The sequence below is a fragment of the Oryctolagus cuniculus genome, chromosome 1 (assembly GCF_051225735.1).
Source record: "Oryctolagus cuniculus isolate XC-2025 breed Fujian yellow rabbit chromosome 1, ASM5122573v1, whole genome shotgun sequence".
NCBI classification, from domain to species: Eukaryota; Metazoa; Chordata; class Mammalia; order Lagomorpha; family Leporidae; genus Oryctolagus; species Oryctolagus cuniculus.
Genome location: NC_142867.1, coordinates 5,473,058 through 5,492,165, shown reverse-complemented (window position 1 = coordinate 5,492,165; position 19,108 = coordinate 5,473,058). Strand labels below are relative to the sequence as shown.

The 19,108-nt window shown below is 67.7% G+C and overlaps 2 protein-coding genes across 3 annotated transcripts in view; both read left to right on the top strand.

Annotated features, from left to right (window-relative positions):
* The window catches only part of PACS1 (phosphofurin acidic cluster sorting protein 1), a 159,502-nt gene extending 156,636 nt beyond the window's left edge, over positions 1-2,866 (top strand). The window contains exons 22-24 of the mRNA XM_089319588.1: positions 96-322; positions 1,537-1,656; positions 1,744-2,866. Coding sequence (XP_089175714.1) covers positions 96-322; positions 1,537-1,656; positions 1,744-1,859 — 463 coding nt within the window. The 3' untranslated portion in view covers positions 1,860-2,866. The remainder of the gene's footprint in view (positions 1-95; positions 323-1,536; positions 1,657-1,743) is intronic.
* Positions 2,867-10,898: 8,032 nt separating this feature from the next.
* KLC2 (kinesin light chain 2) lies at positions 10,899-18,919 on the top strand. Of its 2 annotated transcripts, none has more exons than XM_070068198.2 (16): positions 10,899-11,039; positions 11,657-11,895; positions 14,067-14,297; positions 14,379-14,448; positions 15,339-15,561; positions 15,713-15,800; positions 15,912-16,013; positions 16,101-16,274; positions 16,387-16,486; positions 16,686-16,735; positions 16,828-16,895; positions 17,240-17,348; positions 17,430-17,585; positions 17,660-17,784; positions 17,945-18,002; positions 18,133-18,919. In XM_070068198.2, exons 2-16 carry the CDS (start codon positions 11,668-11,670, stop codon positions 18,214-18,216), a joined length of 1,866 nt encoding a protein of 621 aa, XP_069924299.1. In that variant the 5' UTR covers positions 10,899-11,039; positions 11,657-11,667; the 3' UTR covers positions 18,217-18,919. The 2 variants fall into 2 exon arrangements, with proteins under 2 accessions (XP_069924299.1, XP_051697453.1); XM_051841493.3 differs by having other exon boundaries at positions 10,902-11,039; positions 11,621-11,895.
* The last annotated feature ends 189 nt before the right edge of the window (positions 18,920-19,108 follow it).

The following is a 19,108-nucleotide window of genomic DNA, read 5'->3' as shown; positions in this document are numbered from 1 at the left end:
TGGCCCCGCTCAGGGCCCGGCCCCTCTCGCCCCGGCGGGCCCTTGGTGCTGGGCCCCAGGGCAGAGCCACCCTCTCCTTTCCTCTCCCTCCCCAGGAGCCCCAGCAGCCCGTACGGGGACGTGATTGGCCTCCAGGTGGACTACTGGCTGGGCCACCCCGGGGAGCGCAGGCGGGAGGGCGACAAGAGGGACGCCAGCTCCAAGAACACCCTCAAGAGCGTCTTCCGCTCGGTGCAGGTCTCCCGCCTGCCCCACGGCGGGGAGGCCCAGCTCTCTGGCACCATGGCAATGACCGTGGTCACCAAGGAGAAGAACAAGAAAGGTGAGTGCGGCCGCGGCCAGGGCGGGACGGAGCCGCCAGGCCTCCCTCCCCTCTGCCCACCCGCAGCCGGCCTGGGCCCACCCAGGGAACAAAGCCGGTCCCATGGGGCAGGCAGCCGAGGCCCCAGCAAGACGCTGAGCGTCAGTGCCCCCGGCACGGTGATGAGGCCGCTGGCTGCTGCCCAGTGCCTGGGGACGGACTGCAGGCCCGGGGACAGCTCCGCACCGCAGCCACGGTCGCCACGACCCGGAGTCTGGGAGGCCGCTCCAAGAGGCTTCCTGAACAAAAGGACACAGTGTGGTTTTTCCGCTTCAGTTTTCAGTGCATTTATTTCTTTGAAAGGCAGAGAGAAACAGACTTCTGCTGGTTCACTCCCCAGATGCTGAAGGCAGGAGCCTGGAGCGCAGCCCAGGTCTCCTGTCGGGTGCAGGGGCCTGAGCACGTGGGCCATCATCCGCTCCTCCCCAGGGGCTCAGCGGGGAGCCGGGGCAGAAGCAAAGGCGGCACTTCAGCATGGATGCCGGTGTCCCACGCAGCGTCTCAGCCGCCACACCAAACGCCTGCCCCCCAAGTGCCCATTGAGAACTGGGGGGACACAGCCCCTTCCGGATGAAAGGAGCAGCTTAGGGCCCTGGAGGCAGAGTCGGAGGGTGGTCCTGGTCCTGTGCTCGGGGGCAGCGAGGCAGGAGCCCCCTCAGCCGGGCCCATGCTGGGCGCCTGCGGCTGACCCCAGGCCCTGCCTGTTGGGGGGTGCACCCATGCGCGGGTCCCCTGCGGCCCCCAGCAGCTTGTGCAGTGGCTCAGACTTGAGGAGGGGCCGTCCACTCAGCAGTGCCCTCCCTGTCCTGGAGCAGAGCCAAGTGGTGTGGGGAGCCCTCCCCGCACGCAGGGCAGGCCACGTGGGCCCCCCAGCCACAGCACGCCCAGACAGGGAGGCAGGCCTGCCCCGAGGCCAGCTAGCACATTCTGCTGGAAGGGACGTGAGAGACCATCTGGCCTGTCCTCTCTGTGCAGCTGAAGATACCGAGCCCCAGGCGGGGGGTGGGATCTCAGCCAGAGCCACCCAGGGACCTGAAGGCCCTGCCCCGCGGCCTGGAGCCGGGAGCCAGGGGACGCTGGGAAGGGGCTGGCTTTCGCAGACCGCCCCCCTGCAGCAGGGGGCGGGGCGGGGCGGGGCGGGGCCCTCACGGAGGTCGTGCCTGCTTGCTCTGCAGTCCCCACCATCTTCCTGAGCAAGAAGCCGCGGGAGAAGGAGGTGGACGCCAAGAGCCAGGTCATCGAGGGCATCAGCCGGCTCATCTGCTCCGCCAAGCAGCAGCAGACCGTGCTGAGAGGTGCGGGGCAGGGCGGCGCCCAGGCCCCGGCGGGGCCCGCGGGTGCTGCCCGCAGCCCCGCTCACCTCCTCTCCCTGTCACCCTCAGTGTCCATCGACGGAGTGGAGTGGAGTGACATCAAGTTCTTCCAGCTGGCGGCCCAGTGGCCCACTCACGTCAAGCACTTCCCAGTGGGGCTCTTCAGTGGCAGCAAAGCCGCCTGAGGCCTGCGTCCTGGCCACTCTCCCTCTGGCACTGCCACGCGAGACGCTGCCTCCCCTCCACTGCCCAGCCTGCCCTCGGCCGCGCCTCCTCGCCTCTCCCTCCCCCCCATCTCCTCCCCCCTGCTCCAGGCCCCAGGCAGGTGGGCTTTGCCTCCTGGTGCCCGTGGTCCCTGGCGTCAGGTCCTCTGGGCCGTCCTTCCCAGGACTTGCCACTCTCCCCGCTGTGGCACCAGCGCCCGTCCTGGAAGCAGTAAACCTGGAACTCTGGTCCACAGTGGAGAGCCCACCCCCCATCCCCCACCACCACTGCCAGGATCTGGTTTCCCGTGGCCACTGTGGCCTGGCTGCACCTGCGCCTGCAGGACCCCCCCGCGCTCACAGGGGCAGGAAGCACTGCCTGCAGCCGGGGGCATGGGTCTGGGGTGGGGGCCTGCCCGGTGCCCCCATGCATGACTTCCCAGCATCCCCTGCCCCTGTGGGTGCCACGAGTCCTGAGCGTTTCTTCGGTTCTCTGCACGGCCGAGCCTGGGGGTCGTTCCGTGGGGCCACCCCGTGCACCGGCTGTGGCCGCTTCCTTCCTCTGCCCCCTCCCCCCCAGCACAGCTCTGCCTGGATCAGAGATGGAGGTGGACCCCTACCAGCACGTGCCCTGCCAGCTGCCCGGCCCCCTGCCCTGCCCCCCACCCCCGTCTCCCTCCAGCAGGCTCCTTCCCTCCCTTTGGCCACAGACCAGGGTCGCAGCCCCTCCCCGGCCTCCGGAGAGGCCAAGGACGCGGGCCAGATCCCGGCCCGGCCCCGTGGCTGTGGGCCTCCAGGGCTCCCCGTTGCCCCTCGCCCCTCCTAGAACTAGGTTTTTGAAAGTGCTCTCCTCGTCCTCACCTCCCCTGGCGCCTCCACCTCCTCCGCGGCTCAGCCCTGCCGGGCATCTCTGGGCAAGAGGAGGGGTGCGGGAGATGGGGTTGAAGCTGGGGTTTTCATTCAATAAACTGGTGATTTCTTAGCACCTGCGCTGGGCCTCTGTGCCGCTCGCTGTGTCACTGGGGCGGCCCAGCCCGCCCTCTGCTCCCCTGCCACGCGACCTGAGGCCACCCGGAATTAGCCAGGAACCCGCGACGAGGGCGCACGCCCCTTCCCCCTGTGGACAGAGGCCAGAGGCAGGAAAGACGCCGCCCCCAGCAGGGCGCACGCAGGGTGGCCCCCTCTTCTGATTGGAGACCGGTAGGGGGTGTCTGCCCCCGACAGTCCGCCTGGTCCTGCTGCAGGCTGGGAAGCCGATGAAGGGCGAGGCCAAAATCGTTGCCTGTGCAGATGGAGGGGGCGGCTGGGGGACATTCAGTGTGTTTTCCTGCCCGCCACTCACCGTGGAGATGGGAAACGGCCGTGGCCTGGGTTCCCCCAGCAGGCGTGCCCAGCGGTGAAGGCTTGGGCGTCCTTGTCCTGCGGGCGGCCAAGTAGCGGAGCTGTCGCTGGCCTAGCAGAGAGGCTGTGGGCCTGCGTGGCCTCCCTGAGCCTGGAAGATGGGAGTGATGGCCGCCACCCCAGGGGGAGAAGCCAGCACAGCTGCAGAAGTGGCCCAGAAAGAACCAGGGCTCCCTGTGCGTGAGCGGCACTGAGCAAGGGTCCGTGGGGCCGCCAGTGAGCAGGGCGACGGGCAGAGGGAGGAGCTGGGAGGCCGGGAGCTGCGGGCCCGCGCAGGATCTGGAAGCAACAGCACAGGTGGGCGGGGAGGTGAGGGTGCAGGTGAGGAGGAGCCGGGTCTCGACGCCTGCCTCCCCTGGCCTCCACCTGCCAGGCTGGCCCTGCTCCCTGAGGGCAAGGCACCTCCCAGGAACGGCCCGTCTCCCACTCCCTTCGGGCATCTCTCTCAGTGCCAAGGTCACCGGGGACCTGGGCTGCCCAGACCCTCCTTCCTGGCCTCCCTTCCGGCCCCGGCAGAACTCATGGCCTGGTGCCCACGTCACCAAACCTGGCCTGGCGGTGTGAACCGGACCCCCCAGTCCTGGAACCCCCAGCCCTGTGCTCTCCCGCCCGGCGCCCGATCCTCAGCAGGCCCCACAGCCCCTCCCTTCCAGAGCGTCCAGACCCAGTGGTCCGGCGCCCTGTTCTGCCGTGACTTTCCCGCTGGCTGCAGTCTCCTGCAGGACAGGGTTCTGCGTCCACCCTGTTCTTCCTGTGTTTCTGTCCACACCGTGCCAGAGCGCGTGGCCAAGGGCAGCTCGTGTTAACACTGACCCAAACTGTCCAGTGGCTTCCCGATCCCTAGGAACAGTAACCAAACCCTCGCGCTAAGCTCCACAGTCTGCCTGGACCCGACTCCCAGCGCCTGCTTCATCCCACTCCTCTCCCTCTCCCCTCCCCCGCTGGCTCTCAGACACCAGGCATTCCTGCTTCCGGGCCTTTGCATGAGCCGGTCATCCTGCTCTGCTACCCCCCGCCCTCATTCTAGGCCAGGCCTAGACTCTCCTCTCTGCCCCTTTTCTGCCTCTCCTCGGCACTTGGCATTTAATCATTCATTGTTTGTCTCGCACTGAAACGTAAGATCCAAGAACGGGAACGCCCGCCCCGCCATATCCTTGGCGCCCAGGGTGCTGCTTGGCCCGTCGTACACAGCAGATACTTGCTGACAGGCTGCCGGAAGGCGGTCCCTAAACCACATGTGCCACTCCAAGCGCTGTCCACGCCTCAGCCCGAGGCCACCTGCCTTTCCTCCCGGGCCCTGGGTGACAGGATGGACGTGGATGGACGTGGCCGAGGGCTGTGTGGCAAGGGCTCCCAGGACCCCAGGCGCAAGGCAGCTCGGGAAGGCTTTGACTTGGGCCTTGACACGGCTCTGCACAGTCCCTGAGAGCCACGGCCAGACCAGGGCAGAACTGTCCCAGGGCCACCAGAGGCTTTCTCTAAGGCCCAGGGCTGGCATGTGGTGCCGAAGGCGGAGGGACGGTATTTTACCTGCACATCAACTTAAGACTGCCTTTTTTTTTTTTTTAAGGTTTATTTATTTGAAAGATAAAGAGCTTCCATCTGCTGGTTCACTCTCCAGATGGCCACAATAGCCAGGGCCGCATGAGGCCAAAGCCAGACCCATCCAAGTCTCCAGTGTGGGTGCAGGGGCCCAAGCATTTGGACCATCTGCTGTGGCTTCCCCAGGAGCATTAGCAGGGAGCTGGATTGGAAGTGGAGCAGCCGGGACTCGAACCGGCGCCCATGTGGATGACCGTGTCCCAGGCGTGACTGAACCCACTGAACCATAATGCTAACCGCTGAACTGCTTTGTCTTTTTAATTTCAGTCGCTTCTTGGCTGCTTTTTTTTTTTTTTTTTTTTTTTTTTGACAGGCAGAGTTAGACAGTGAGAGAGAGGGAAAAAAGTCTTCCTTCCGTTGTTCACCCCTCAAATGGCTGCCGTGGCCGGTGCAGTGCACTGCGCCGATCCAAAGCCAGAAGCCAGGTACTTCCTCGGGGTCTCCCATGCGGGTGCAGTGCTTGGGCCATCCTCCATTGCCTTCCGGGGCCACAACAGAGAGCTGGACTGGAAGAGGAGCAACTGGGACAGAAACCGGTGCCCTGACCGGGACTAGAACCTGGGGTGCCGGCACTGCAGGCGGAAGATTAGCCTAGTGAGCCGCGGCGCTGGCCTAGCTTCTTGGCTTTGACATAGCTCTGTGTGCCCATCCCCAGTGTGGTCTCAGTGGCATGTCACGTGCAGGAGTCAGCAGTGACACATCGCTGCTACCTGGAGTCCGTGCCGCGCACAGGTTGCCTTTGCCGCCCCCCGCCCCCGCCCCGTGTCCCTTTTCCCTCCAGAATCCCATTCAGGATGCTCACTTACCTGTGTGTGTGTGTGGCAGAGATGCAGGGAGAGGGAGAGACGGGGGGCGGGGGCACCCATCCGTTAGTTCGCTCCCTGGGTGCCCACAATGGCTGAGGCTTCGCCAGCCTGAAGTCGGGAGCTGGGAGCCCGGTCCAGGTCTCCCATGGCGGGGGCAGGACCCCAGCTCCTGGAGCCATCACCACTGACCCCCAGGATCTGCATGGTGGGAAGGCAGGACCAAAGCTAGACGCAAACCCCGTCGTTCCCACGTGGGACGAGGGGTCTTCACCACCAGGGCCCATACCAGCCCCGGGAGCCCGTTCCTCCACCTGGCCCATCTGAGTCGCCATCGCAGCGGCATTCACTTCCCGCCAGGTTAGCTCCCACGCTAGGCACTGCTGATACAGGGGGGCACGGCAGCTGGAAGGTCAGCCCGGAGCAGGCGCCAGCGTGAGAGTGTGCAGAGGAGCACGGGCAAGGGGCTGTGCAGGTGGATGCTCTGGGCGCAGGAAGCAGCGAGCCACACACGAGAGGGAGCCCGAAGCGCCCTGGGACCGCCCGTGGCTCAGCGTGGCTGAAAAGGCCCCGAGGCCCTCGTGGCCGCGGTTGCCTCCACCGTGTGCGGAGCAAGGGCCGTGCGCTTCGTGCTGCGAGGCCGGAGCCGGAAAAGGGCTTCAGCCGAGAGCGAGGGTGGCATTCAGGCAGCTGGCTCTGCCACGACACGTGGAGGACACGGGCCTGGCCCTCGGCCCCGGAGGTGAGCAGGAACGAGCACACATGAGCGATGAGCACAAGGACCCAGGGGAGGGCAGAGAAGTGGGCGGGCCCCAAGAGCGGATTAAGACAAAACCCACAGGTTTGGCAGGTTAGAAATGGGACGGCAAAAGGCAGGAGGGCAGGCGCTGTGGCATAGCCGGCAAAGCCCCACCCGCAACACGGCATCCCACAGGGGCGCCGGTCTGAGTCCCGGCTGCTCCACTTCCAGTCCAGCTCCCTGCACTGCCACTGCACTCGGGGAGGCAGCGGAAGGTGGCCCAGTGCTTGGACCTCTGCCATCCAGGAGACAAATGGAGCTCCAGCCAGGGCCAGGGTGGCCATTTGGGGAGTGGACCAGCGGATGAATGGAAGATGGCTCTGCCTCTCCCTCTCTGTAACTCAAATAAATAAAGCCTTTTTAAAGGGGGGGGGGGGGCGTTGAGGACAGGGACTGGCCAGCAGCCCTGCGAGACGGGCAGGTGGTGGGGCGTTCTGCGGGAGATTTGGGTAGGGGATGGCAAGCCGGGTGAGGACAGAGGGTGTGCGTTCTACTCCAACTTGGAGGTGACCGTCTGGGTGTGCACGGGGCTCAGACGAGGGGTGGACACGGGGGCTTCCTCTGGAGGTGGGAGAGCCAGCCCAGAGCAGGGCTGACCTCTCTCCTGACCCCGTGGGCACCTGCTGCGCGCTCTGCTGATTGCGCTTTCTCTCCGGCCACCCTGTGTGTCCCCCCCTCCCCCTCCCCAGCACAGGGTCTGTCCGCCAGCCTGGCTAGGAACAGTGTCTGTTAGGCACGAGGCAAGCTGCCGAAACCCCACACCATTTATTCGGTCTCTTGTGACCAGCAAGGTGGGTTTTGAGAAACCCTTTGTGCAGATGGGCAAACAGATGAAGTGACCACGCATGCCTAGAAAGCACGCCGCTGGCAAACGGGCAAGGCTGGCTTTGAACCCCCGAAGCCTGAGCAGGACGAGGGACCCTGCCAGCCAGGCTGGGACACGGCAGGGAGGGAGGCTGCGGCTTCGCCACGCGGCTGCCAGGACAGCGACCGAGAGCCGCCCTGCGTGGACGCCGCGCAGACTTGGTGTGTGCCCCGGCGGCAGGAAGAGCGGCCGTCACGGGTGTCCTCAGGAAGGGGGAAGTCGTGGCCTTGGAGGAGCTGCCAGCCTTGTGGGAGAGCAGCTGCCACTTGGGGGACGGGGGGGGGTGAGACCCTCAGAGAAAGCGCCCCCCACACACCGCAGAGGAGGGAGTGGAAGAGAGCGGGTCCCAGGGGGCAGGTGCTTCTGGGAACCCGGAGCGGAGAGGCGGTTTTCCGGGAGCAAGAACAACTCCCCCGGTTGGGGCGGGGGTGGGGCTGCCCTTATTCTCCACTGAGCACCCATCGGCAGCCTGGCAGGGGCCCAGAAGAGCGGGGTGCAGCACCAGTCCCTCCCCTCGGGAGACAGGGCACACAGAGTGATCCTCAGAGACAAGCCAGGGCCTGAGAAGGAGGAGCACTTGCAAGGTCAAGCACCAGGAGCGAGATAAGAGGCTGGGGGGGCAGCCTCCCCCAGCCCGGGGCACATGCGGTGCAAAGCAGGGCCAGCGGCCTGCCTGCGGGAGAGCGAGGAGCCTCCGGAGCCATACTCGGAGACTGCAGCTCCCTCTGTTCCCCTGGGAAAGGGTGGTTGAAGGGGGCGCTCCCTGCCTTGCCTGGGGCTGGGCCGGCCTCTGGCTCCAGGTGGTGGCTGTGTGTGTGTGTGTGTGTGTGTGAGAGAGAGAGAGAGAGAGAGAGAGAGAGGGGCCTTTCTCTCTGGGTCTCCGTGTCCTCGGCTGTAACACGGAGTTCGGAACAGCGGCTGTCAACGTGCAGACAGTGCCCGGGACGCACCCTGGCTGGCCCCAGAGATCCCACAAACCTCGCTAAGCGCAAAGGCGCCCTGGGCTGCAGAGGCCACTTCCTCCGGCCAGCAAGACCAGCCAGCGGGTGGGGAGTGCGGTCCCGTCGATGGGGTCTCTGCACATGGCGGCTTCTGCAAGACAGGGCCAGTGTGAGGGCCGAGGGACGGCAGACCCCAAATGCAAAAGGCCTCAACCATTCGGGCCCCAACCTTGGGGTGAGCTGAGGGGCTGACAGCGGCCGAGATGGAGACGGGCTCAGCACTGAGGCAGTGACAGAGGCGGGGGACGCGAGAAGCTGGCGACAGCAGGCGCTTCCGGGGAGGGGAGCCTGAAGCCCGGGACAGTGCCCAGGGAGAGAACTACACCTCCCTGCAACGTTTTAAGAGATGGATTTATTTGAAAGACAAGCTTGCAGAGAAGGAGAGAGGAGGAGCTCTTCCATCCCCTAGTTCACTCCCCAGTGGCCGTGACAGCCAAGACCCTGGAACTCCATGGGGGGGCTCCACGTGGGTGGCGCCTGCTGCTGCTTTCCTGGAGGGTTAGCAGGGAGCTGGATCAGTACGGGAGCAGCCAGGCTGGGAGCAGCCAGGCTGGGACTGAAGCTCGCGGGGGTGCCCGCTTTGTGCAGTGGCATAGCCTGAGCTACAGCTCTGGCCCGGGCACGCCTTTTGAATGTTGCACCAAAATGAAAGTTTCAATCCCAGTAGCACCCCCTTATCTGTAGGGGCAGCACCCCCTTATCTGTAGGGGCGCATCCCAGAGGGGGCCTGCAGCCACTGAAGGTATCAAACCCTATCTGTATGTTCCCCCTCTGGATACATTCCTATAACAAAGTTAATTTCTTTTTTGAAATTTATTTGAAAGGCAGAGTTACAGAGAGGCAGAGGTAGGGAAAGAGAGAAGAGAGAGAGAGAGAGAGAGAGAGAGAGAGAGAGAGAGAGAGAGAGAGAGAGAAAGTCTTCCATCCACTGGTTCACTCCTGAAGTGGCTGCAACAGCTGGAGCTGCACCAATTTGAAGCCAGGAGCCAGGTGCTTCCTCCAGGTCTCCCACGCGGGTGCAGGGCCCAAGCACTTGGGCCATCTTCCACTGCTGTCCCAGGTGCATTAGCAGGGAGCTGAATCGGAAGTGGAGCAGCCGGGACTCAAACTGGTGCTCACAAAGGACGCTGGCACTGCAGGCAGCTGGTTAACTCCCTGCGCCACAGTGCCGGCCCCTAAAGTCTAATTTCTAAATTAGGCACAGTAAGGGGTTAACCGGCAGAGGAAATGTAACGCTTTCGTGTGTAAGTTATTTGAAACTTACGAGCTGTGTATTTCTAGGATTTTCTATTCAGGAACTTTGGGCTGCAGCTGACTTGGGGCCCCCTGAAGCCTTGGGAGGCAAAACCGCGGAAAAGAGGGGGGTTGCCCTGTCTCCAGGCCCCAGGCCCCGGCTGGGGGTGTGGGCATGACCCGGGCCCGGCTGGCCAAGCTGCAGCGGCGCCGCCCGGGTGGTAGCAAGCTCCCTGAGGGAGCACCCGCTGTGCTGCGCAGCTCACTCCCTGGCGGGGGCCCCGGGGCCCCATGCAGAGTGGCAGGTCCAGAGCAGGCCCCCAGCCACAGAGAGGGGTCAGGATGGGGAAGGGTCAGACCAGCCAGAGAGAGCAGTCACCACCTCCAAGTGCCTCCATTGGCTGAAAGGAGCCGAGTGCTTCCCAACACAGCTGCAGCCGTAAGGGCTGGGTGGGGCGGCCGAGGGAGACCTTCCTGCCCCTGGTATCCAGGGGAATGGGAGCCCCGAATCCTGAGGATACCCCAGACCCCTGGCGCACAGCCTCGGTCCCTTGGGGTGGCCATCCTGCTGTCACCGCCTAGTCCCACCTCCTAGAAGCAGTGGCAGCAGGGACGGGTGGACACCGACCCAGGGTTGGTTTTTCGAGGGGCAGAGAGCCCCCACCTGCTGGTTCTCTCCCCAAACGCTCACAAGGGCTGGGTGAAGTAGGGGCCAGAGCTCAGTCCAGTGGCAGGAACCCAACACGGGCCATGGCCACTGCCTCCCAGGGCCTGCACCAGTGGGGAGCAGGAGGCAGGCATCCAATGCAAGGACGCCTGGACGCCCTAACCACCAGGCTAACCACCCCTCCCCCTGCCGGAACGAATGGATGCTACTGCACCCCCACCCCCGGGAGTCACCCTGGGAGTGACAAGACAGATCCTGGCCTCCATCAGCCGCAGCACGTGCTGTGGTGCACACGCCCCAGCGCGGACGTGGTCAGCCCCAGAGGAGCCCAGAGCACCGACACACACCCCGAAGCGCCCACCGCCCCATGAAGGGGGCTCTGCGTCCTGGGGGCCCGGCCTCCTCCCGTCGTCCTCGCTGGCCGCCGCGTGGGGCGCGTTCGGGCTCAGGGCCCCCGGAGTAGGTCCACGCCTGGCCGAGGACCTCGCGGGCGGCCCCGGGCGAAGCCCCGCCCCTCCAGCCCCGCCCCGGGCTAAGCCCCGCCCCCGGCGAAGCCCAGCCCCGCCCCCGAGCAGCGCCCGCCGGCTCCTTTAAGGCGGCGCGCGGCGGAGAGGCGCCGGTTTCGCCCCCTCCGACGCCAGCGAGGTAGCAGCTTCACCTTTAAGGCGGCGCGGGGACTGCTGGGAAAGCCGGCGGGATGGAGGCTGCGGGGCCGGCTCCTGGCTGCGGGTCCCGGTAAAGCGCGGCGGGAGCCGAACCAGAGCGGCAGCCGGGCCCGAGCAGGAGGCAAGGTCGGCGCGGGCCGACCGGCCGAGAGAGGGGCTCCGGCTTCCCAGGGGAGGGCGCCGCGGACCGGCCTGGGGGAGGGGTCGTCGTGGGCGCGGCCTGTGGGAGGAGCGGGCGGCCCACCGTGAGGGGCGCGGTCCCGGGGGCTCGGCCTGTGGGGGGGTCGGCCGCCGGGGGCTCGGCCTGGTGGGGGGGGGTCGGCCGGCCTGCGGGAGTCGGGACCCCTGGACCAGCGGTTCAGCGGGCTCGGCCTGCCTGTTGGGGAGTGGGCTGCCGGGGGCCTGGGGCTCCCGCACGGGAGTGAAGCCCCCACCGCGACCCCCGTCGCGCGTGTCGCTGCGCCCTACCCTAAGGGGGTCTTCTGGGAAGCCCGGAGCCTGGGCCGCCCAAGCCGGGGGTCCGGCCTCGCCGCCGGCCACACCGCATTGCGTCTCCCCGGCCGACACGGGCCGGGCGCGCCCCCTGTAGGCTGAGCGCGGGCCGCGAGAGGGCCGTGGGCCGGGGGCCCAGGGCGCCCCCCGGGACCCAGGCGTCCGGGGACCGCCGGTGCTTACCTAACCCGCGGGGGACGGCGGTGTGGCCGCAGGCCCGGCGCCCGCCCGCCCGCCCCGCACCTCCCCAGGCGGCGCGACCATGGCCACGATGGTGATCCCGCGGGAGGAGAAGCTGAGCCAGGACGAGATCGTGCTGGGCACCAAGGCCGTCATCCAGGGACTCGAGACCCTGCGCGGGGAGCACCGCGCGCTGCTGGCGCCCCTGGCCGCGCCCGAGGCCGGCGAGGCCGAGCCCGGCTCGCAGGAGCGCTGCGTCCTGCTGCGCCGCTCGCTGGAGGCCATCGAGCTGGGGCTGGGGGAGGCACAGGTAGGTGGCCGCGCGGGGCGGGGCCCGGAAATATCCGCTGGGGAGAGGAGTACTTTGGAGACCCCAGCCCCTCCCCCAGGACACCCTGGTCACCCCCCCCCCAGTTCCGATCCTGGCTCCCCTCTAGCCAACAGACTGGGCAGGAAGGGAGAAGGAGACCGTGGTGCTCATTGACAGGTTAACCAAGTGCCCCTGCTGGGCCAGGCCCTGTGTGGGACTGGGCAGGGTCCCCCACATCCCTGCCCAGTCCCACAGGGCAGCCGGAAACACAGATGCGGGCAATTGTATCCAATCCGTGGGGAGCTTTCAAAGACCGGGGTCGGTGGCAGCTTGTAGTCCTGGTCAAACACGATTCCCCAGGGCCTAGCAAGACCAGTGTCCAGCAAGGGGAGGGAGGAGCAGCATGTGCAGGGTCCTGAGGTCAGAAAGACCCCCCGGGGTGGGGCGGGGTGGGGGAGGAGCCAGAGCAGGCCTTGCTGGTGTGGGTTTTAGTCTCAGGCTCAGGCCTGTGCAGGGTTGGACGGCGTGTGGAGCTGAGACGCAGGGAGTGAAGCGCGGGTCCGAGTAGGAGCAGGTAGCCAGTGGTGAGGAGGCCAGCGCTGGCCCTCCGCTGGGAGATGGCCACGAGCGCCGAGACCAGCGCCAGGACGGGGTCCACGAGCGCATTTGAGAGTCTGGGGGCTCAGGGGTTCTCTCTCCGCCTCCCAGAGGGGGCTCCGGGCAGACGCGGGCTGCCGAGGCCTGTGCGCCCTCCGCCACCCTGGGCAGGCTGTGTCACCTTGGCCCCGTGTCTGCTACCAGGCTGCTCAGGGAGCTTGTCTGAAGCGAGCGGCTGTGAAGACGCCTGGCCCCCCTTTGCTGTCCTGCACGGCCTGGCCTTCTCGGGGGGCCACGTGGTGTTGGCTCATCCCCTGCCAGTTGGTTGTCAGGTCGGAGATGACCACGGGGGCCTAACTCCTGGCGGTGCACACAGGGACAGGACGGCGCAGAGGACGTGGGCACCGAGACTGGGTGGGGCTGAAGCCAGGGGCAGGCGGGACCGGGAAGAGGGGCCTCTCTGCAGAAAAACCCTGGACCGTGAAGGCTGGAGAAAGGAGCGGGAGCCGAGGCCAGGGCCCCAGGCGACACGAGCCTGGGAGCTCAGAGCTGGAGAGGGGACAGCGTCAGACGGAGGCCCGGATGGAGAGGGGACAGCATCAGATGGAGGCCCGGATGGAGAGGGGACAGCGTCAGATGGAGGCCTGGATGGAGAGGGGACAGTGTCAGATGGAGGCCCGGATGGAGAGGGGACAGCGTCAGATGGAGGCCTGGCTGAGGAGGGGACAGCGTCAGACAGAGGCCCGGATGGAGAGGGGACAGCATGAGACGAAGGCCTGGATGGACAGAGGGGACAGCGTCAGACGGAGGCCTGGATGGAGAGGGGACGGCGTCAGACGGAGGCCTGGGTGGAGAGGGGACAGCGTCAGATGGAGGCCTGGCTGGGGAGGGGACAGCATCAGACGGAGGCCTGGCTGGGGAGGGGACAGCGTCAGACGGAGGCCTGGCTGGGGAGGGGACAGCGTCAGACGGAGGCCTGGATGGAGAGGGGACAGCGTCAGATGGAGGCCTGGCTGGGGAGGGGACGGTGTGAGATGGAGGCCTGGATGGAGAGAGGGGACAGCGTCAGATGGAGGCCTGGATGGAGAGAGGGGACAGCGTCAGACGGAGGCCTGGGTGGGGAGGGGACGGCGTCAGATGGGGGCCTCTGCCAAGGTGCCGCAGGCCCCCGCGGCGTTGGGACGTGCTGCCCTCCCCTACCTGGGCGCCCCAGAAAGCAGGGGCCGCTGTGGACGCACAGCACAAGCCAGGATGGCCTTCAGCATCTCAGGGTTCTTTGGCCACTGCTGGCCCTGGGCAGGGACGCTGCGACCCTCGAGAGAGATGGACGGTCACTCGGGAGCACGGCACCCGGCCAGCCCTCCTCCAGGGTCCTCCTGACCCCAGAAGGAAGCAGTCAGGGACCCCCCACCTCCTGCGTTTGAGCCTTGGACTGGGATTGTTTGGGGTGTCGAGGGGAAGCTCCTTGAGGGTGGGAGACCCAAGGCCCGAGGCCCCGCAGCTCCGGCTGGGCAGAACCAGGCCCGGTGCTTCCTGGAGAGCCGCGCTGACACCTGTCCCGGCCGCCTGCACAGGTGATCCTGGCGCTGTCGAGCCACCTGGGGGCCGTGGAGTCGGAGAAGCAGAAGCTGCGGGCTCAGGTGCGGCGCCTGGTGCAGGAGAACCAGTGGCTGCGGGAGGAGCTGGCGGGGACGCAGCAGAAGCTGCAGCGCAGCGAGCAGGCCGTGGCCCAGCTGGAGGAGGAGAAGCAGCACCTGCTGTTCATGAGCCAGATCCGCAAGCTGGACGAGGACGCCGCGCCCAGCGTGAGCCCCGCGGGGAGCGGGCGGGCGGGCAGCACGGAGCCCCCGCGCCCGCCCCGCCCTCACACGCTGTCTGCCCCCCAGGAGGAGAAGGGGGATGCCCCCAAAGACTCTCTGGACGACCTGTTCCCCAACGAGGACGAGCAGAGCCCGGGTGCGCGTGGGCAGTGGCTCTGCATGAACTCCTGGGCCGCGGGACCCCGAGGGCACAGGGAGCAGGGCCGAGCAGCCGGGGTCTTTCCTGCCTCTCTGACTGGCGTGTCCCAGCGTGCTGGAGCTCCCGGGGTGGGGGGGGTCTCCACGGTGCCCCTCCCTGCTGGAGTTCCTGGGAGGGGGTCTCATGGTGCCCCTCTCTCCCTGCTGGAGCTCCCGGGGGGGTCTCCACGGTGCCCCTCTCTCCCTGCTGGAGTTCCTGGGAGGGGGTCTCATGGTGCCCCTCTCTCCCTGCTGGAGCTCCCGGGGGGGTCTCCACGGTGCCCCTCTCTCCCTGCTGGAGTTCCTGGGGGGGGTCTCCACGGTGCCCCCCTCCCTGCTGGAGATCCCGGCGGTTGGGGGCCTCCACAGTGCCCCTCTCTCCCTGTTGGAGCTCCTGGGGGGTGGGGGTCCCCACAGTGCTCCCCTCTCCCTGCCTCCCGGCCCCCGCCCCTCTGAGGAGTACACATCCAGGTAAAAGCGCTGCAGAGCCAGGCCCGGCTTCCTGTCCTGCGGTGTGTGTCACCAGCCCCTGTGTGCGCCCGGGAGTTCCCCCTCTCCCAGCCTTCTCTGTTTGGAGCACAGGTACTCAGCCGCTGTGGGCCAGGCCGCACGGGCTGTCTCCTGGCGCTGAGCACGCCACAGGTGCAGACCTGAGGCTGAGAGGCTGGGCACTAGCGGTGGGACACACAGCTTCCGCCCAGTTTCCTGTGGGTAACCAGACCTACTCTCCAAATAGGGAAACTGAGGCAGAGTGGCTCGTGGCTTGCCCAGGGCCACGTGTCAGGTGGGGCAAAGCCATTGGCCATCCCGGCGGGCAGGTGGTACATCTGATCTGTCCTGACCCCGCAGCCCCCAGCCCTGGAGCAGGGGATGTGGCCACCCAGCATGGGGGCTATGAAATCCCGGCACGACTCCGCACGCTGCACAACCTGGTGATCCAGTACGCGTCGCAGGGCCGCTACGAGGTGGCCGTGCCGCTCTGCAAGCAGGCACTCGAGGACCTGGAGAAGACGTCGGGCCACGACCACCCTGACGTGGCCACCATGCTGAACATCCTGGCGCTGGTCTACCGGTGAGGGCCCAGGGTCCTGAGTGGGAGGCGGACGCCCTGCGAGGCGAGCTGCCCGGAGTGCCCGAGCGCCTGGAGGACAGGGGCTGCCCAGGCCCACTCCCGCGCAGCCTGGGGTTGGACGGTGATCCTGACCGTGCCCACCTGCTCCCAGGGACCAGAACAAGTACAAGGAGGCCGCCCACTTGCTCAATGACGCCCTGGCCATCCGTGAGAAGACCCTGGGCAAGGACCACCCCGCCGTGAGTGAGGGTCGGGTCAGGAGGGGCCGCCTCCCATCCCCTGCAGCTCCTGGGTCCCCGCGTCCCTGCCCAGCGGGGCCCTGGGTGAGGAGCCTCCGTCCCCGCGCCTAGGTGGCCGCGACGTTGAACAACCTGGCAGTTCTCTACGGCAAGCGGGGCAAGTACAAGGAGGCCGAGCCGCTGTGCAAACGGGCGCTGGAGATCCGCGAGAAGGTGGGCGCAGGGCGCCGCGGGGCTGGCGAGCGGGGCAGGCAGGGGGCCCGCAGCCCCCGCCCAGCTGCCGGCTCCCTCCCCCCGCAGGTCCTGGGCAAGTTCCACCCCGACGTGGCGAAGCAGCTCAGCAACCTGGCCTTGCTGTGCCAGAACCAGGGCAAGGCGCAGGAGGTGGAGCACTACTACCGGCGGGCGCTGGAGATCTACGCCGCGCGCCTCGGGCCCGACGACCCCAACGTGGCCAAGACCAAGAACAACCTGGTGCCTCGGGGCGAGGGGCTGGCGGCCGGGCGGGGGCGGGGGCGGGGAGAGGGAGGAGCCTGGGCTCCCCCGCCCCCCGCCGCTCACGCCGCCCGCACGCTCGGCCCCGCAGGCGTCCTGCTACCTGAAGCAGGGCAAGTACCAGGACGCGGAGACCCTGTACAAGGAGATCCTCACGCGCGCGCACGAGAAGGAGTTCGGCTCCGTCAACGGTGAGCCCCTGGCGTCCGGCCCTGGACGCCCTGTGCCCCGGGACACAAGCCCCGGCCACACGCCTGTGCCTCGCTCGTCCGTCCAGCGTCCGAGATGGGTGGAGTCTGTTTCCTGGCCGTTCGACAAAGCCGTACCCGGTCCCCCCGCAACCAGGAGAGGCCTGTGTGGCAGGCTGGTGACGGCGTCCTTTCTCCCCAGGGGACAACAAGCCCATCTGGATGCACGCAGAGGAGCGAGAGGAGAGCAAGGTAGATGCAGGCCGGGCGGGCAGGTGTCAGGGAGGGGTGAGGCTGCGCGTGGGAGGAGCCTTCTCCCACCTCCCTGGCCTGCCTTCCCACAGGATAAGCGCCGGGACAGCGCCCCCTACGGGGAGTACGGCAGCTGGTACAAGGCCTGTAAAGTGGACAGGTGAGGGGCCGGGGCCGGCCGGGCGGGGCTGCTGGTGGAGTTGGTGGCAGCGGAATGGCATTGGGTCACCCTGAAACCGCTCCTCTCTGCCGGCTCCCCTGTCCCAGGGAGGTTTTCTGCACTGGCCGCCTGTCTCGCCCCGGGTCCTGCAGCTTCCGCAGCCCGTGGCAGCGTCCCACGAGGGCCCTGGGGTCAGGACAGCTCTGGGGTGACTCCCTGAGGACCGCAGAAGCCGGGGGGCCTAGCACAAAGCTTGCCACCCAGCGGGGGCTAGTGTGGGCTGGGTGCCGGGGGCCTGGGTTCAGGGAACACGGAGTCTGAGGTGTCCGGCCACCCCACCGCAGCCCCACGGTCAACACCACCCTGCGCAGCTTGGGAGCCCTGTACCGGCGCCAGGGCAAGCTGGAGGCCGCACACACGCTGGAGGACTGTGCCGACCGCAGCCGCAAGCAGGTGGGGCTCCTCGCGAGGGCGGACAGGCGCGTGGGCCTGCGTCTTCCAGCCGGGGCCTGATGCCCCCTGCCCCTCCCCCAGGGCCTGGACCCCGCGAGCCAGACCAAGGTGGTGGAGCTGCTGAAAGACGGCGGTAGCGGGCGGGGAGACCGCCGCGGCCGGGATGTGGCCGGGGGGGCCGGGCCTCGCGCGGAGTCGGACCTCGAGGAGGCAGGGCCTGCGGCCGAGTGGAGCGGGGTGAGTCTGGGGCTGGGGGGCCGGGAGCCGGCGCAGCCGGCGCAGCCTGGAGACAGCCTGGTGCTGTGCCGCAGGACGGCAGCGGCTCCCTGCGGCGCAGCGGCTCCTTCGGGAAGCTCCGCGAAGCCCTGAGGCGCAGCAGCGAGATGCTGGTGAAGAAGCTGCAGGGGGGTGGCCCCCAGGAACCGCCCAACCCCAGGTGAGCCCCTAACCGAGCGAGCCCCTCAGGACCACCCTGCTAAGCCCCTTGAGCCCCTGCCACCCGCCCAGGCCCCACCCCCGGCGCCAGGGCGGCTCCCCCCCCCCCCCCCCCCCCCCGTCCCAGCTCCCCCGCAGACCTGGGCGCCCTCTTCCCTCAGGATGAAGCGGGCCAGCTCCCTCAACTTCCTCAACAAGAGCGTGGAGGAGCCAGCCCAGGTAGGGGCGGGTGGCCGTCTGTGCCCCGGGTGCATCCCTGCCCGCCTGCTCGGGCCTGTGCGACGGTGGGTGCCAGCGTGCACGCAGCCCTGACCCCGCAGGAGCTCACCAGGGCCCCCTCTGTCCGCAGCCTGGCGGCGCGGGGCTCTCTGACAGCCGCACCCTCAGCTCCAGTTCCATGGACCTCTCCCGACGGAGCTCCCTCGTGGGCTAAGCCTGAAGGGGCAGCCAGTTGCCAGAGCCGCCCCCCGGCACAGCCCCAGCGCTCGCATGGGCCCGCTGCTCGTCCCGCCTGCCCAGCCCCAGGACCCCTGTCTTTTCTGTTCAATCTCAGGGTAACCTCCCCGCGTCGTCCCAGCCTGAGCCCTGGAGGCCGGCCTGGCTGCCCAGCGCTGCCCCGTATTTATTCTCTCCAGCAGAGCCCCTTGCCAGGCCCGTGGGAGGGGCTGGCTGCTCGCCCCGCCCAGATCCGGAGCCCGGAACACTAAGCCCCGCCCTCCCCCGGCCGTTGCTTCTGTATATAGAGGAATAAGTTATTGGCCGCGCCCCTGCCCTCCGTCCCGGTACTCCCGGCCCTCCTCTAGTGGTACCGCCCAGGCCTTAATCACCCCCATCGCGAGCGGAGTATCTCCCGCGAGCGGCGCCGCCCCGCAGGGCTCCCTCACCTGCTCCCGCCCCTCCCGGCCTCCAGGGGACGCCACCAGCTCGCCATCGCCCGGTGTCCCGGGACGGAGAGCCCGGAGCCCTCCTCGCCCGCCGGCCCCGCGCCGCGCCCGGCCTTATGCACTGCCCCGCCGGGGCGCCGCCTCCGCGCCTGCAGCTTCCCGCCGGGGCCGGAGGGCTCCCCAGCTGGGGTGGGGTGAGGCGGTCGCGCCATTTTCAGATGTAACTGGAGAAATAAAGACGTTTGAATCTGTGCTGGGCTTGTTTTGAGACGGAGGCCGCGGGTGCCCCAGGCTGGGATGGGTGGGAGAGGCTGCGCGTGTCTCCCACGGGGGCCAGGCCCTCTGCCCCAGCCCAGTTGTGGGGGGCGCTGCTCGGCTCGGGGTTTCTTCGAGAGCCTTCGCTCCTTCGCCCCAGACGGCCTGGTCTTTAACGAGATCGGC